Below are 16,553 nucleotides of genomic sequence, written 5' to 3' on the forward strand. Positions count from 1 at the left end.
TGTGGAGCCCCTCCCCGCGACAAATGGAGGCTGAGTCAGTTCAATCCCTGTTGCGGTCATTACCACTTTAGCTATGACACTGCGCACGGAGCTCTCGGGGGCTGTAGCGAGGGCAGGGCAGTGCACGTTCTGGGGACAGTGGTGGCTGTGACAGGGGCAGCCGCAGGCCCTGCCCCCTACCACCACTCCGGGCCGATCCCGGGGTATCTGCTGCACCAGCCCGGCCAAGTCTCTGGGCACGGGCATGTTTCTGACGTGTTCCACACGCCTTCGTCCCTGGGACTCCGTGAGCAGCTCTAGGTCTGTCTCGTCTCTACGAAGAGCATCCGCTGCATGGAAACCCCCGAGCTAGAGAATTTGCCGACCCCATCGGCTTTTCCCCATGGCGCCCACTCTGAAATCTCCCCTCCACCCGGAAATATTTGATGGGGACTGGCTTTTAACTGGGCGACACCTTTACTTCTTCGCAAGAAGGGTCAGAAAGGGGCCTGAACAGAAAGGCAGGCCCTTCGATTCTGGAGCCAAAGATGCTGGAGAATGGGCTGAAGGTTCCTGGCACACCTGCGCTCACCTGCGCACACCTGCGCACACCCGTGCTGCCTCCCGCACACCAGTGTGAAGAGGCCTGAGACGCGCTGACCTGTTTTAAGGATGCAGCCTCTGGGCCCTTCGAGGCAGGCAGAGCGCAACTCTTCACTGTCACAATTCTGGTTCTCCTATTTGCTTCCAGACGTCCCGAGAGACGTGGCATACGGGGACAGGCCCTGCGCTGCTGCAGTGACCGGGACACAGCAGTGAGGATAAGGATTTCCTTTCTGTGGTCAAGACGCGTGCGAACCCACCTCCTTGACCCAAGCGGGCGACATGTCTGCCAGGGGGGCTCAGACACGGCCAGAGGCAACAGCCTCTCCCTGATACAGGAGCTGATGCCACAAGCAGGCAGATGCCCACTGTGGGCTGACTGTGCCCCAAAAGGGTATGCTGACACTCCAGCCCAGGACCTCAGAATACGAACTTATTTATAGACAGGAAGGCTGAGATGGAGTTAAGATGAGGCCACACTGGGGTAGGGAAGGCCCGAGTCCAACATGACTGGTGCCCTGAATAACGTGCTGTGACAACGGAGGGCTGGAGTGGTGCGGCCGCGAGGAACACCTGGGCACCCAGAAGCTGGAGGAGGCAGAAGGGTCCCTCCACCACAGGTTTTGGAGGGACACGACCTACTGAAGCCTTGACTTCGGGCCTCTGGCTCCAGGACTGTTGACTCAAACCTGCGGTTTGCGGTGCTTCGGCAGAGCACCCCTGGAGCCTGACCTGAGAGCTGGGGTCACCTGGGGTCCCAAGAAGTTCTGGGGGCTCTCAGGGAAGGCGAGGATCACCTGAGGCTGCTCGGAACCAAGCCTACTGCTTCCCCTACGCTGTGTTTGCACCTCTGCTTAGTAAGAGTCGTGGTGAAATTAGAAATCGAACACGATGTGGTCCCGCTGTAACACACAGGAGTTCTGTGTCCTTCCTTTCCTGCGGTTTCATCACTCCTGAGGCAGCTCTGTGACTGGCTGTGGCCTCCAATGTGTACAGGCAGCCCAGGGTCCACGGCCAGCCTCCCACCCTCCGCCCTCGCCGGGCACAGGTTCTCGGCCACACGGCCCAGCCTCACCTGTCTGGGGGGTCCTTGGTGCCTCTCTCCTCTCTGCTCCCTGCAGGTCGAGGACCCACGGCTCCTGCCCCTGCTCCAGCCGGGAGATCAGCTCAGGCTTGAAGACCAGAAATCCTGCTGTCAAGGTGGCAAAGAAGGACACCACACTGGCGTGGCTGGGGATGCAGCTCAGGGCTCAGACCCCCTGGTTTCCAGGAGTAAAGGGCCAGAGGCTGCTGACACAGGCAGAGCCTCTGAAGAAAGCATCAGAGGCTGAGGGTCTGGGCATGGCGGTCCTCTCTGGCTCAGTCCAGCTCCTGAGGCTGGACAGCGAAGGATGCCTGGACTCTCAGCCCATCCCCGTATGCCTCAGGGCCAGGATCCCTGAGGACCCTGCGACCAAGGAGTCTGCAAAGAATAGGCTGCTCCACCCCAGGAAGAGAGAAGCCAGGCACTGCCAGCATGCGCCTCACTGCAGGGAGCAGGGACACTCCCAGGGGTAGGGGTGGTTAGGGAGCAAGACAAAAGCAACAACAAAAATCAGCCAACAAATGAAACGGATTTGCAGTCAGAGGCACTCAAGTCCAATCCTCACCCCGCTGCCCCCAGCCTCCCGCTCTCGCACAAAGCCCTGGGAGCCTGTGCAGGCAGGCAAGTGGTGGAGACCTGTGGGTGCCCACCTGGCACCCATCTTCCAGGGCCAGCAGCCCCGTGCTGTGGGGCAGCAGTGTGGAGTGCTCCCAGCCCACCCACGGGCCCTCTGGCTGGAGCGTCCCTCAGGCTTCCGGCCACGGGGGTAGAGCAAGGCAGGCAGAGAGACCCTAGGTCAAGGGCCTCACGTGTGGGCAGGACCCCCACACTCGACGGGAGACACGTGTTCTCTGCAAGCACACAGAGAAACAGAGGGAGACCTGGTGTGAGCCGCAGAACAGCACCACCACAGCCTGCACCCAACCCAGATGGAACTGGACACCAAGGCGACCGCAACAGGTATCTCTGAACTATGATCAGCTTGGAGACCAAGTTATGAGTCACTAAGTTGCAGCCATATTCACTAGCAGTCAAAATCTGCAGGAGGCAGTTGAGGCAGTGCTTAAAAACAAAACTTTACATTTTAAAGTAGTTACTACAAGTAAAAATGTAAAAACACAAGTGAGGTAATATTAAATTCAAGAAGTTGGGAACAAAACAGTACAGCACACCCAAATAAAGAAAGAGGAAAAAAATAGTAAAGGCAGGGCAGGAGCCAACGAAACCGAGAACAAAGACATACACACGCCGCCACCACCCAAAACGCCGAGCAAGACCAAAAGCTGCTTGTTTGAAAAGATGAACACAGCAGTCCTGTGGCAAGACCGATCGAGACCCGCTTAAAAAATAAATAAATAAATAAAAATTGAGGACAAACACGGCAAAAAGATCCTGCCAAGAATTTAAATTCTTGAAAAGGAAACATAAAAATAGAACTTAAAAATAAAGAGAATTGTAAACAAATCCATTTATAAAAGCTGAAACTTTAAATAAACAGATCGATCCACAGGAAAACTAAAAATGACAGAACTAACACAAGAAAAAATTCAAAATCCTGACAGACCGGTAAGCATTAAAAAAATGAAAAAATGTTAAATGCTGGTGTGAGACCTTCTGTCCCCAAGGGCCCTAGGCCAGGAAGGTGGTACAGGTGAGTTCCGCCAAAAACATAAAAGGTTCAATTAATTCCATCTATACAAATTCTTCCAGAAAAATAAGGAAGAGAACAAAGAAGCTATTTCTAGTTTGAATTCTATTTCCTACAGCAAGTTCGTCTATTAGCCCAGACAAAAAAGGGGGCTTCATTACCTCCCAAAAGTCCACCTACCCGTGAGGATTAAACCATGTTCCGTGTGCAAAGGTCAGAGCCCGCCCGGCTCACCACAACCCCTCCCGGGCTCACAGGCCCAAAGGCCCCATAGCCGGAGAGGGCTTGACTGCATGGCCGCCATATCCCCAGCCTCTCGCAGATGCCTGGCAGGTGGGCGCTGATGGATGACACAGAGCGGAGAGGGCCCCGAGGTACAGGCTCACCTAGTCCGGCCACACTGCTGTGGTTCTCCAGCATCACCTCCTTGTAGAGGGCCCTCTGGCCAGGGTCCAGACACTGCCACTCCTCCCGCGAGAAGTGCACAGCCACATCACCAAACGTCACAGCCTCCTGAAAGGACATACGCCAGCATCCCCGGGTGCCAGCCCCATTGTGGCGCTGCCTCATGGTGTCTCAGGCATGCGCACCACAGGGCTGGGGGAGAGAGTCACCAGGCCCCTGGGCTCTAAAATCAAGGGGCGGGGTGGCACGGAGGAGGTGGAGGGACCCAGACCATGGAGACCTCCAACCCTCCCCTGAGAGCCGCAGGAGGCCCCAGTCCGGGCCGGGGTCTGTTCACTGTCTTAGGCAAGGGCCTGAGCCTGGCAAGGGCCGCTGCGAGGGGCCGAGGCAGGATCTAGGCCCAAGCCCAGTGGGTAGGGGGTGTACCCAAAGGAGGCAGAGACCCTCACAGGACGTGGGAGGCAACGAGGCAGGCAGACTCCTACCATGAGGCTCGGCTGGGGAGCATCCACGCGTCCTAGCCAAGAAACCTGTTGGCAGTTATGAGGGTCAGAGGTCAGGATGCTGGAGGCCCTCCCACACTTGTTTCCAGGCTAATCCAGGGGATACTGTGTTCTCCAATCCTTTACCTCCACCCCCAGATGTTCTCTAGCAGGGACATAGAGGGTGGGGGCAAAGAGGCCACAGCACTTGGGCGTCTGCTCCGAGGCTTCCTTCATCTTTCAGAGCCTGTGGCATTTGTGACTCGTACCACAATACTAAAGAGGTGGTTGCTACGCGTGCCAGGTGCTGGACTAAGCAATGAGGATGCAGCAGTGAACGCGCAAGCACTCTGCCTTCGTGAAGCAATCTACTGGAGGAAAAAACTGAGTAACCATAGGAATAAATGCAAAATTACAACTGTGATAGTACCTAAATACAAGGAACTCTGAAAGCATTTCAACTAGGAAACTTAGTCAGATGGGTCACTTCTCAGAGGCGCTAACTAGGCCAAAATGATGGAGGTGGCGAAGGCACTCCAGGCAGCAGGAACAGCATGTGCAAAGGGTCTGAGACAGGAAAGCATGGGGCTGAACGAGCTAGTGGGTCTGGATCACAGAGGCTGGAGTAGACAGGAGCCTGACAACGCATCGCTGGGCAAAGAGGAGCGGATACGGGAATTCCAGCCGCCCCCCCTCACCCCTATGTATCTCCCTAGTAGGTCAGAATGAAAAGTAGACTTCCCAGTAGAGCTTTCGGCTCAAAAAAGGTAGATAGTGGGCGGACGGCCCAGGCTGTGGGCACACAGCGAGGCTGAGCCGGGCAACAGTGACCACTGTCGGGTGGGCCCCCACTTGGGCTTTGCATCCTGGGTCCCCAGTAGAGACCGGCAGGCCCTGAGCAGCAGCCAGAATCCTATGCACCCAAGGCACAGTCTTTTTACCGCTGTCACTAAGTCTAGCTCTTCCAGGGGCAGTAAGTGAGGGAAAACGGGGGCCCTAAAGGAGGGTGGCTATGCAGGAAGGAGAATCAAGGATTCCCCTAGAGCAGGCTGGAGGGAAGGCCGCGGCTGGAGCCTGCGGGCAGCGAGGCTAACCACGCGGCCAGGCCTGCGGGACTCGGCCTGACGCCTCCCGCCTCCACCGGACAAGGCGGCCGCTGCTCGACCACCTTCCCTGCCAGGCGCTCACGGCCTCTGCAAGCCTCCCTCGCCACCCGAGCTTCCCGCTGAGAGGCCCGGGGAGCGCAGGACCCACAGCCCTAGAGGAGGGGAGAAGCGAGGACTGGCTGCGGCCAACCCGCCAGAGGGCGCGGCCACCGCCCGACTCACCGTCCCCGAGGACCGCGGGTGGATCGAAACGCGCGGCGACGCCGGAAACGGGCCCCGATGCTCGCGTCGGCTCCGTCCCACAGACTTTCCGGCCGTTCTGGGCGGCCTGGAGGCTCGGCCGTCTCGGTGGTCCGCAGGGCGCCGGAGGTGGGGCGGGGCCAGAGCGAGAAGGAGAGGACAGAGCCCAGGGGGGCGGAGCCGGGGCCAGAACCTGGGAAGGGCGGAGCTCAGGAAAGAGGCGGGGCCGGAGCCGCTAGGGGCGGGGCCAGGGCCCAGGGAAAGGACGGGTTTGGCGTCCCAACCCGGTGCGGGAGTGGGCCCTGATTCGGTCTGGGCGTCTGGCATCATGGGAGGTTGTGGCCCCGGAGGCCAATAGGCGGAAGGGGCTCTCGGCGAAGCGTGCGTGGAGTCAGAGGGTCGCCCGCGCCAGGCCCCGCGCAACTCGGATCACGTCTGTGTGCGCCGGTCCCCGCACTGGATTTGTGCCCGGGCCTTTCTGCAGCAGAAGGCACCCGCTGGGCAAGTTTCAGGTACGGGGACTGCGGAGACACACCCTCCTAGGCCCTGCTCCGGGGCGGAGAGGCGGTTGGGGAGAGCGGCCAGCTGTGGGGGTGGGGTCGGAGGGGCTGTGTGGAAAATGCAGGTGTTCTCGGGGTGACGAGGCCTGCGCGCAGTACAGAGACCTCTTAAGCACCACTGCTGGGCTGTCTGCAGGGCGCTCTTCCCGAGGCCCCACCTCCTCCCGTTCCTGACCCGTATGCGACTTTTCTCCTACTCAAACCTGAGATCAAGACAGAGCCTGCGATGTTTCCATCCTGTATCTCTCTTCTGTGCTCAACAAAGAACACAGTGCTCCATAGACAGAAACCTGTGTGAAAGACCGACTAACTTCCGGGTCAGCAAACTTATTTTTCTCCAAAGGAAAATAAAAGCTTGAAAAACGGGATTTCCAGAAATGAAACTTTCCTTTACTAAGAATGGAAGTACAAGCTTCACAGTATGGAACCAAATATGGAAAAATATGGCTGAAGTGGGATTCGGAGATGCACCTTTTACAAAATTCACTTTATCAGATGTCACTAATATTTTGGGGGTTCTTTTCCAAGAGGAAAGCTGCTTCCTATTAGTGTCCATTTGAATACTGCGTTTGAAAATGTCAGGGCTCACAACCTTTAGGATGGCTACTATAAAAAGAAAAAAAAAACCAATTAACAGCATTAGCAAGGATGTGGAGAAATTGGAACCTTTGTGCACTGTTGATGGTAATGTAATGGTGCGGCTACTGTATGGAGGGTCCTCAAAAAAGTAAACAGAATTACCACATGACCCAGCAATTCCTCCTCTGACTATATACGAAAAATAATTGAAAGCAGAATCTTGAAGATGTATTTATACACCCATGTTCATGGCAGCATTATTCACACTAGCCAAAAAGTGGAAGCAATCCAAGTGTCACCAGATGGATAAAAGGATAGACAAAAAGTGGTCTTAGCTATGCAATAGAATATTGCTCAACCTTCACAAAGAAATTTTGTAACGAGCTACAACGTGGATGAAACTTGAAGACATCATGCTAAGTGGAATAAGTCACAAAAGGACAACTACTTTATGATTCCACTGATATGAGGTATCGAAAAGAGTCAAAATTAGAAAGCAGGATAATGGTTTCCAGGAGCTGGGAGAGGGGCGAATGGGTAGTTATTGTTCAATGGAGACAGTTTGTTTCGCAAGATGAAGAGTTCTGGAAATGAATGGTGATGATGATTGCACAGCAATGTACTTATACAACAATATACTTAGTACCACCAAACTGCACACCTAAAAGTGGGTAAGATGACAAATATTGTGTGACACATATTTTACCACAATAAAAAAAAAAATGGAGAAAAAAGTCAGGGCTGAAAATTGGCTTTCTCTGTGATTTTATCCTTTCCCTCACACCAGCCTCCTGCTTCTCGCCACTATCCCCTTTCAAATTTTCTGAAACTTAGAGTTCACCTTTATCAGCGACCACTCTCTAGCTCCATATCCTAAGAATCGCTCTATCGATTGAACCCTTAGCTTTGTGGCACATTTGTCCTCAATGGTCCCATGAGGTGAGGGTCACCATTACTCAGATGAGAGCTCTTCCACCTGGGTCAGACCCCAAATCCCTGTGCCCTCACCTGCCCCACAGTCTCCAGATCTTGTTGTAGAGTCCAGTGTTTCTGTGGGCCCTTTACTTCCCTACCTTCTTGCTTTCTTTTACCCTATTTTCTCGATTTGGGGACAACTGGAGAACTTTCAAATTCACAGACATTGATGTAAATCTGAACACTCCCTTACCACTTAAGTATTTCCATTAATTCATAACAGGAAGGGTGCTGTCTGTGTCTCCCGGTTTTGTTTACCCCAGTGGGGACTGATACGGACAAAGCATCTCTAAATACCCCAAGCCTGTACAGCTGGGTGGGGATGGCTCTTGAGGGAGTGACTTTGGAGCCTCTGTTTGCTCAAGTGCAGGAACACAAGGTCAGGTCCCAGGCGGGGCACCTCCTATAGCAAAGCAGGAGTCCTTCCCAAGGAGGAAAGTGATGAAATAAGACACACTGATATGAGTGAGTCTGGGACAGGACACTGGGGAGAATTGAGGTGGGCGTCATTCTTTGTCACACATTCAACCATATTGTGGGGAGGGGCTCAGGAACTTGGTTTGTGAGCAGCCATTCCCAGAACCCCGAGACATTGTGGCAGCAGAGCACCTGTGCAGCTTCTTTTTGAGGCTCTGATTTATAGTTTCCGCGAGGAACAGGTTTCAAAATCCATTACTGGAATCCACAGGCAGGGAAAGGCGAGGAGGTCGTGACGGGTCCTAGCTGCACCACAGACAGGCTCTCAGGGGAATGTCGGGACAGAGCAATGGGGGCGGGCAGGAGGCGTTGCTGGTCGCTCCCGTGGCCTTGAGACCTCCACTCTCCCGAGAGCTGGGGTGCCACAGGACCACGTGCCAGCAGAGGAAAACCCCAGTTCTCTCCACTCACCTTCCGCACGGAATCACCCGAACACTCTCTTGCTTTGCACTTTGAGAACGCAAGACCCTGGCGACGGCCCCGGCGCACACTGTGTGGTACCACACCACTGGCCTCCTCGCCGCTGGGCCTTCAGCACTGCGGACAGCGCCTGCAGCCTGGGCGGCGTCCCGCCCCAGAGGGAGGACAAGGTGCAGGGTCGGAACACGGCTCTGTTCAGGCCCTATGTGGAGTGCAGGAACTCGGGGACACGGAGAGAATGTCAGGCAGCCTAAGGGAACTTTCACGTGGCATTCCGGAAACCAGACTATTTTCTTACTTTTCCCCTGGAGTCTTCGCAGGACGACAGCTTATAGAGCAAGGGCTAACTTTCAGACCCGCAGTTGGAGGAGCGGTGTGCAGTATGGCGCAGCGGGTTCAAAGTTAACGAGAGCACAGCGAGCAGCGTTGGGAGAGCATGCTGGTCAGGCGAGGGGATGCATCCCGCTCACGCTTGCTGCTCCAGGTCCACTCCTCTCCCACCTCTGCACCCCATCTCCGCCCAGGTCCACTGTCAATGGACTTCCATGACTTCAGACTTTCAGTTCCGTTGGGCCAACGGAAGCCCCCGCAGGAGACTGGAGGGTGGGAAGGGAGTGAGGTCAGGGACCTGGAATCACCTGGACACTGAAACCTCGCAAAAACTCCAGTCCTGAGAAAAGAACCAGCGTCTCAACCTTTGGCTTTCAAGTTTACAGAGAACGCTAACAGGGATGAACGCCCTGCTCATCCCTGCGTGGAAGGACACTTTCATGTACTTGTGGAAAAGCCAAGGTGCAGAAAGTCGTGGTTCAGTCAGGGTCCACCTGAGAAGCAGAACCAGTAGGAGGTAAGCAGCTGCAATCATGAGGGTTGCTAAACAAATTCCAGGTCCTCAGAGCAGTGCCTCAGAAGGGCAAGAGCACCAGCTGATGCTTCTCCACAGGCAGGGGTCTCAGAGAAGCCTAAGCTTTTAAAAGCCTTCTGACTGATTAGGTCAGGACCACCAGGATCATCTCCCTTTAACTTAAAGTCGATTGGTTGGTCTGTTAACCACATCAGCAAAATCCCTTCACAGCAGCACCTACGTCAGCATCTGACTACTGGGGAGAAGGTGTGCGAGCTACAATCTGCTGTCACCCCCCTTTCCTTCCTCATAACTGTTTCTCCAGAATCCACCAGAGAGAATTCTGGTGGCCACAATTCAGCCCAGCAAGTAGATACATCAAAGCCATTGCAGACACGTGTGAGAGAAACCTGTTTGTAAAAATGAAGGCACAAGTATATTGAGTGTTTGAAATGCAGAGGAAAAAGCCAGAGTTAGCCACCCAAACTATTCACGGGGGTGTGTCTGGGAGCTGGGGAGGGGGAGAAAGGAGAAAAGAAAGGAGAGGGGCTTTTCCTATTTCTACTGAGGTTTTGTTGTTGTACTATAAACATGTGTTGTCTACAGCCATGCCACCCTGAACGTGTCCGATCTCGTCTGATCTCCAAAGCTAAGCAGGGTCGGGCCTGATTAGTACTTGGATGGGAGACCATCTAGGAATACCAGGTGCTGTGGGGATTTAAATAAATAAATAAAGGTGTTACTTCAGCAACTTAACCAAAGTAAAGAAAATTTTATAAAATTTTGGAGTGTGAAAGGCCTTTGTAATTATATCAGAACAGATGGTCTTGGCTGCAGGGGAAATGTATTTTTGTATTAAAAACCTTATAAAAACCTTAAAAGTGAAGAAAGAACTGGGGAAATAATTGTAACATATCACAGCCTCAATTCTCATGCAGCTCTCTCCCAACACCTGTGGTCGCATTGCAACGGAGGGGATGGAGATATTGAAGGGAAAGGGGTTGGAATTCAACAGGGAGGTCTGGTAAACCCAGTAACAGTGGTGCAAGAGCGTACTGGGAATGGCCAAGAAACACAAATAAAAAAGAGAGTGGCATTTTTCATGATTAATAACAGACTCTCCCCTCCCCGAGTACCCTGGACCTGGAAAATCCAACTCAACCCCTAAGAAGTAGTCTTGAATATAAGCAAACATGCACACGTTGCTGTGGGGTCAACGATAAGTGAAAATGTGGGGAATATGAGATCTGACAACTGATGAGAGAGCTGCTAAATAAACCATATAAGGTGGCAGACATACATGGACATCGTCCAAGCAGTAGGTACAAAATACTAAGGAACGTAAAACCCCAACTGGCAAAACAGTAACTATACACGTGCATTAGAAAGAGTCTAAGAAAATACACCAAAATCACGGCATCGATTTCTAGAGAGTGAGACAAATGGCAATTTCTTACATTCCTTGTTTTAAGATTTCTGCATTTTTCTAGCCCTCTATACATTAACTTTATGTTTAGGGAAAAAAGTGTGTTGATTAAAAGCTACACAATCACAGATCATGCCCTCAGCTTGGCTCAGGGCTTGCAGCTCCCTCCCCAACACACGTCTTGTACCATGCCACAGAAGCCTGTCAGAGTTCTTGGTGTTGCGGGGAGGCTGATGGAGAGGAGGGGCTGCTAAGATGGCCTCCATGGACAGCAGGCCCTGGGGGGCGGGGTGTCTCCCCAGTGAGTACCTTCTGCCAACAAGCCAGTGAAGGCAGGTCACACCCAGCCTGGCTGGGGCTCCAGAGGTGCTGCTGGGGAGCCTGTCCGAGTCCTGACACCAGCCACCACCCCCCCTCCTGCTCTGTCTCAGTCCATCCAAGCGACTTCCCAGCATCCCCTGGCCAGGCACTGGCACACCTGTACGCCCTGTCCCTTAAAGGGGCCCCGAAGGGGAATGCACTCAAGGGCCGTGGGCCTGAGGGGCCGCTGATCTGACCCACCCTCAGGCCTGCCCTTCAGTTGATAACTCTGGGTCCCCTGGGGAAGGCACCCCTCAACCAGGCCCCACAGTCCTGCCTGCTTAGAGGACACTCTCTTGAGAGAGGATTGCTTGATTCCTGCCTCTCTTGGAATCTGGAAGAATAAACAGAACAAGGAAGGATCATGCTGGAGAGGCGGGTGAGGGGCAGGAGGGGGAGGGCACCCGCTTGGTCTAAGGATTGTGGGGGTGGGCTGGGTGCAGGAGGAAGACCTACAAGATGTGGGGTGCCTCATCCTTTGCTCCCCTCTCCCTCGGAGCACTCACCCGCAGCTCATTCATTCAGGACACAGCGGGGTCCTGCCTGTGCAGGCCCCCTCTCCAGCCCCAAGCCAAGCCCTGGCATGCCAGCCACAGGGGACAGGGAGGATCAGAGCACCCTCCTCACACACCCACTGTTCCCAGAGCTGGTCCTTGGGGACCAGCAGTATGGGAGCTCACGTACTTGGTCTCCTTGGACAAGTCAGTTCTGGGTGACCTTGGACTACAATGAAGGCATTTGGTAGGAAATGTGGCCCTGCAATGAGGGGCCAAATGACTGCGTGAGCACCTAGGGCCTGCAAGAGGCTGTGTGAGGGCCAGGCCTCCCTGTGCCTTGCACTCACCTGGGCTGGCTGGCCTTGGTTGCTTGTTCGCTTGCTTGTCAGCCAGCTGCACAACCGATGCCCCTGGCTTCACCCCTTGCTCCAAGAGGGAGATCATCGCTGGTCTGGCAACAGGAAAGCCTACACCCAGGGAGCAGAATGGCATGCGTTAGTGGGCAGGAGGGAGGAAGGAGGCTATTGTTTGCCTAGAGGCCTCAGGGCACGCAGCGCGGGAAGGTGCTGGGAGGAGGTCGGGAACACCTACTTGCCCAGGAGCGGGGCAGCTAGGTGGCCATGGGAGACAGAGTGGCCTTCGGCGTCCCCTCCCAACATGTCTGACCTCACATTTGGAAAGGAAGCTACTCCCCGATGCAGCTGGTGGAAGAGGCAGGCTTGTCTCTGAGCCCAACGCCAGGACCAACAGGCGTCTCACAGAAGCCGCCTGCACGTAGCCCTGCAGCATCGCGTCCCTGTACAGCGCCTGCTGGCCGGGGGCCAGGAAACTCCGCACTGTCGTGAAGTTCGCGGCGCCGTCTTCGAACGTCTTGGGGAGGCCTCCGTGAGGGCGGGGCGCCCGCCACCCTCCTCCAGGGCCCGCCCACACGACGATCCCGCGGTGGGAGAGCCGCTGGCTGGCCAGACTTCCGAACCTCTCAGGTACAGCGGGCCCAGCCCCCCAGTGCGCCTGCGCAGAGGCTCGGCGGCGCGGGAGGACTACAGGTCCCGGCGTGCACTACGCTCGCGGCCGCGGCGCCTGCCGGGGAGGTCAAGTGGCTTTGGCCCGGCCCCGGAAGATAAGGCCGCTCGCGGGCGGTGCGTCTTCTCTTTCGGTCGCGCTAGGCAGTAGGTAAGACGCGATTTGGTCGCGGCCGTCCCGGTGCCATCCGCCGCCATCCGCCGCCCTGGCGTCCCCGAAGGACCCAAGCGGACTCCTGAGAGGACACCTAGGCGCACGGCCGGGGATGCGGCGCGGAGGGGACCGGGGACTGGAGGGAGGAGCCTGGGGAAAGAGGGCCCTGAAGCCGGGTGGCGGGGGAGCCTGGGCCGCCCGGGCGCTGACAGTGAGCTGCCCCTAGACTGCCACCATGGGCCGCGTGATCCGTGGGCAGAGGAAGGGCGCTGGCTCCGTGTTCCGCGCGCACGTGAAGCACCGCAAGGGCGCCGCGCGTCTGCGCGCCGTGGACTTCGCCGAGCGGCACGGCTACATCAAGGGCATCGTGAAGGTACGGGGCGCGGTCTGCGGCGGGTGGGCGTACCAGGCGGCCCCCGGGAACCCCCGCGCTCACGCCGCCTCGGCCCGCAGGATATCATCCATGACCCGGGCCGCGGCGCGCCCCTCGCCAAGGTGGTCTTCCGGGATCCGTACCGGTTTAAGAAGCGGACGGAGCTGTTCATAGCTGCTGAAGGCATCCACACCGGACAGTTCGTGTACTGCGGCAAGAAAGGTAAGCCTCGCACCTGGGATGGAAAGTCGGTGGAGTGGGGACTGGGTCGCACGAGGAGACTCGCCCTGAGTAAGGGCAGGGGAGGCACCCAGGAAGAAGCCTCACCTGGTGAGCCCTGCTGGGCCGAACGTGCCCATCGGGGTGCCCAGAGAGCAGTAGGAGGAGGCTGGGTCTCGAGCGCTGTGCAGAGCGAGTGCATTTGCGTTGCCTGTCGCTAGCAGTTGTCGAGATACCACTTTGCTCCTCTGACTTCTGCGTGCCGCTTCCCCTCGCAGCTCAGCTGAACATTGGCAATGTGCTCCCAGTGGGCACCATGCCCGAGGGTACCATCGTATGCTGTCTGGAGGAAAAGCCTGGCGACCGGGGCAAGCTGGCCCGAGCCTCTGGGAACTATGCCACCGTCATCTCCCACAACCCCGAGACCAAAAAGACTCGAGTGAAGCTGCCCTCGGGCTCCAAGAAGGTCATTTCCTCCGCCAACAGAGCTGTGGTCGGTGAGTGGCAGGCAGCAGTTGAATGCTGTGGGCCGCTTGTGATTAGCCAGCAGGTAGACCAGAGCCCTGGAACCTGAGTGCCAGCTCCACTAAAGTGTAAGCTCTGTAAGCTTGGGCATGTGTATAGTCTCTGAGTTGTAACGCTCGGGAAGTGGACTTGGTGTTAGTGCCTCACTGCTGGTTGGGAGTTGAAGGAGACGGGGTTATTAAACGATAAGACTTGTCTGGACTTCTGTCATTCCCCCCCTTAATCCACCCTAACGTCCTTTTCAGAGATGTGTGATTTTCTTAAAATCACCGAGTAAGTGCATTGAAAAGGATTTGGACTCAGGTTTGTTCACTGTGCTGTTTGGCAATACTTTCAAGTCCCTGTGGCAAACCCAGCCCTTCCTGGGGACGTTCCTGAAAATATGTTCACAGAATAAGCAGAACTTGGCAGAAATGTGGCAGGTTGTTGGCTCAGTGGTCCCCTTGGAGTTCAGAAATTGAGTGACCTGCCCAGTGTCAGACTTGGTAGAGGGAGAATGCTTCACTGGAGAACCATGGGTTGAAATAGACATTCCTGGTGATGTGGGTACAGGCTAGGTTTGGCTGTTCCATGGAGCCTGGAGACACGTGGCTGTTGGTTGCCAGACTACATAGTGTTACTGGGGCTTTAGGGAACTCTGTGATGATATGTACAGAGAGAAGGAAGCTGGTACAGAAGGTGGGGTGCTGATAAGGACCCAGCAGTTTTGGGGAGGGTGTGATGTACTTATCTATCTGAAGGGTCTGATTCCCCAACAGGTGTGGTGGCTGGAGGTGGCCGCATTGACAAGCCCATCCTGAAGGCCGGCCGTGCCTACCACAAGTATAAGGCAAAGAGGAATTGCTGGCCACGTGTGCGGGGTGTGGCTATGAACGTAAGTAGTCCAGAAGTAGGCAGTGGGATATGCGGGGTGCCGGGACTTGAGGCTAGAGGGGCATTTCTGGAATGTCCTCTCCCCTCTGGTGGGTGATCTGTGGTGTGAGCCTCTGGGTGAAGTTTTGTAGGTGTGGGCCAGCTGATACCCCCTCCCCCAAGCCCTCCTGAGGTGGCTGCGGCCACCCCACATTAACACCACCTCCCTCTGCTTGCAGCCTGTGGAGCATCCATTTGGAGGTGGCAACCACCAGCACATAGGCAAACCTTCCACCATCCGCAGAGACGCCCCTGCTGGCCGCAAAGTGGGTCTCATCGCTGCCCGCCGGACTGGGCGTCTGCGGGGAACCAAGACTGTGCAGGAGAAAGAGAACTAGGGCTGGGGGCTCAATAAAACTTCTTCCGCCACTGAACTGTGCTTGCCCGTGGTTTCAATGGGAAGGGTCCTGTTGGGAAGACCACCATGGTGCTCCTGGTATAGGGAGCGGGGAGGTGGAGTAGACATGCCAGTGAGCGGAGGGAGCTCTGGAGAGGAGGGGGTGCTGGGTCCCATCATGCCTTGGTTCCTGCTGCCCTCACACCTGTGTTCACACCTTGTCCTGAGCACTGGGCAGATCTAGGTAAATGGAAGTTTTGGGGTGAGTGGTGCTCCTAAAGCCACAGGTTGAGCAGGGAAGCTATCCCGTGGAAGGACCAGGAATTTGTCAACAAATGGGCTTCCTGTTTGGCCATAGCCCATGGCATCTTGTCCCAAACTTGGTGACAGTTCTGACAACCAGAGCAGATGCTGTTGAGCAGGTGCCAATGTATTAGTGGAGGCCTATTGTGTTGGTACATTAGGCCCAGGATATTCCCTTGTGAACTAAGCACTCGTGGTGCGAGCTGGGAGTTTGCTGCATCAGAACTGGTCACAGAATTAGGTTGTGTGCATCGGGATCCTTCCTCCACAATGAGACCTTGCTGTGGCTGCCAGCTGGCTCCTTACTCTCATAATCCATTCTTGTCTCTGGTGCTAAACTCGCCCCCAGTTTTTAGTCTCGCTTTCTGTGGCCCCACCAGCCCTTGGCTATCTACCACACCTAAGCAGTGACCCCGGCAGGGCATGGCCTCAGTAATGGTAGAGAAGTGTTTTCTTCTGAAACAAAGCATTAGTTTGGATCCCTGGACTCTAACCTGCCACTGTTTCATGGCTCCTCTCCAAATAAATAGGTCTGGGGCCTTGGCCAAGAGACTGACCATCTGGGAGGGTTTGCTGCAGAAGCAGTCAGGCACCCAGGAGGCTTTGTGTCTACTGGAGGTTTTGACCAGTAAGCATCCTCTTAACTTTCCAGAAGAGGCTGTGGTTCCCTGCCCTCATCTGTAAAAGGATCCCTTGTTGGCTGCAGTACCTTCAACAGCTCACTAGGCAGAATCACCGAAAATTTCTGTATCTCTTGTTAGCCGTCTAAACTGTTCTCCAAAGCCTCACCCTTCCTTCGGTTCTGAAGCCTCAGGGTCACGGTTCCAGATCACCACCTGGTGGCAGCGTTCCCCATCTGCTGCACCCCACTTAAACGGTTCCCGGCGCGGCGCGACCACCCAGGCGTGGCCGCCCGAACTTGCCTACTCCCGAACGCGAGGAGGAGGCGCAGCTTGCGTCACTTCCGGCTGGGTTTCGATTGGCCGTGCCGGTGGGGCAGGAGGGGCCAGGCGGGCGGTCGCC

General features: G+C 55.6%; 2 protein-coding genes and 1 pseudogene across 2 annotated transcripts in view; 2 read left to right on the forward strand and 1 right to left on the reverse strand.

The window, feature by feature from the left end:
• ZNF7 (zinc finger protein 7) overlaps positions 1-12,662 on the reverse strand; it is a 51,164-nt gene extending 38,502 nt beyond the window's left edge. The window contains exons 1-7 of the mRNA XM_025047601.1: positions 12,352-12,662; positions 12,033-12,152; positions 5,530-5,740; positions 4,349-4,569; positions 4,205-4,249; positions 3,701-3,827; positions 1,658-1,774 (exon numbers count right to left, since the gene is read on the reverse strand). Coding sequence (XP_024903369.1) covers positions 1,658-1,774; positions 3,701-3,827; positions 4,205-4,249; positions 4,349-4,438 — 379 coding nt within the window. The 5' untranslated portion in view covers positions 4,439-4,569; positions 5,530-5,740; positions 12,033-12,152; positions 12,352-12,662. The remainder of the gene's footprint in view (positions 1-1,657; positions 1,775-3,700; positions 3,828-4,204; positions 4,250-4,348; positions 4,570-5,529; positions 5,741-12,032; positions 12,153-12,351) is intronic.
• On the forward strand, positions 10,001-10,119 carry LOC112480567 (annotated as a pseudogene).
• Positions 12,663-12,700: 38 nt separating the features above from the next.
• Positions 12,701-15,264, forward strand: RPL8 (ribosomal protein L8). The gene is made up of 6 exons (XM_006913007.3): positions 12,701-12,858; positions 13,088-13,234; positions 13,315-13,456; positions 13,732-13,950; positions 14,737-14,852; positions 15,070-15,264. The coding sequence occupies exons 2-6, from the start codon at positions 13,097-13,099 to the stop codon at positions 15,226-15,228; spliced, it is 774 nt and encodes a 257-aa protein (XP_006913069.1). The 5' UTR covers positions 12,701-12,858; positions 13,088-13,096; the 3' UTR covers positions 15,229-15,264.
• The last annotated feature ends 1,289 nt before the right edge of the window (positions 15,265-16,553 follow it).

Source organism: Pteropus alecto, unplaced genomic scaffold (genome assembly GCF_000325575.1).
Source record: "Pteropus alecto unplaced genomic scaffold, ASM32557v1 scaffold105, whole genome shotgun sequence".
NCBI lineage: Eukaryota > Metazoa > Chordata > Mammalia > Chiroptera > Pteropodidae > Pteropus > Pteropus alecto.

Bases quoted from the DNA above. Each gene is read 5' to 3' on its own strand.
- RPL8 (XM_006913007.3), top strand. From the start codon at position 13,097: ATGGGCCGCGTGATCCGTGGGCAGAGGAAGGGCGCTGGCTCCGTGTTC. The intron at 13,457-13,731 runs GTAAGCCTCGCA...TTCCCCTCGCAG, and splicing joins CGTGTACTGCGGCAAGAAAG to CTCAGCTGAACATTGGCAAT. The intron at 13,951-14,736 runs GTGAGTGGCAGG...ATTCCCCAACAG, and splicing joins CGCCAACAGAGCTGTGGTCG to GTGTGGTGGCTGGAGGTGGC.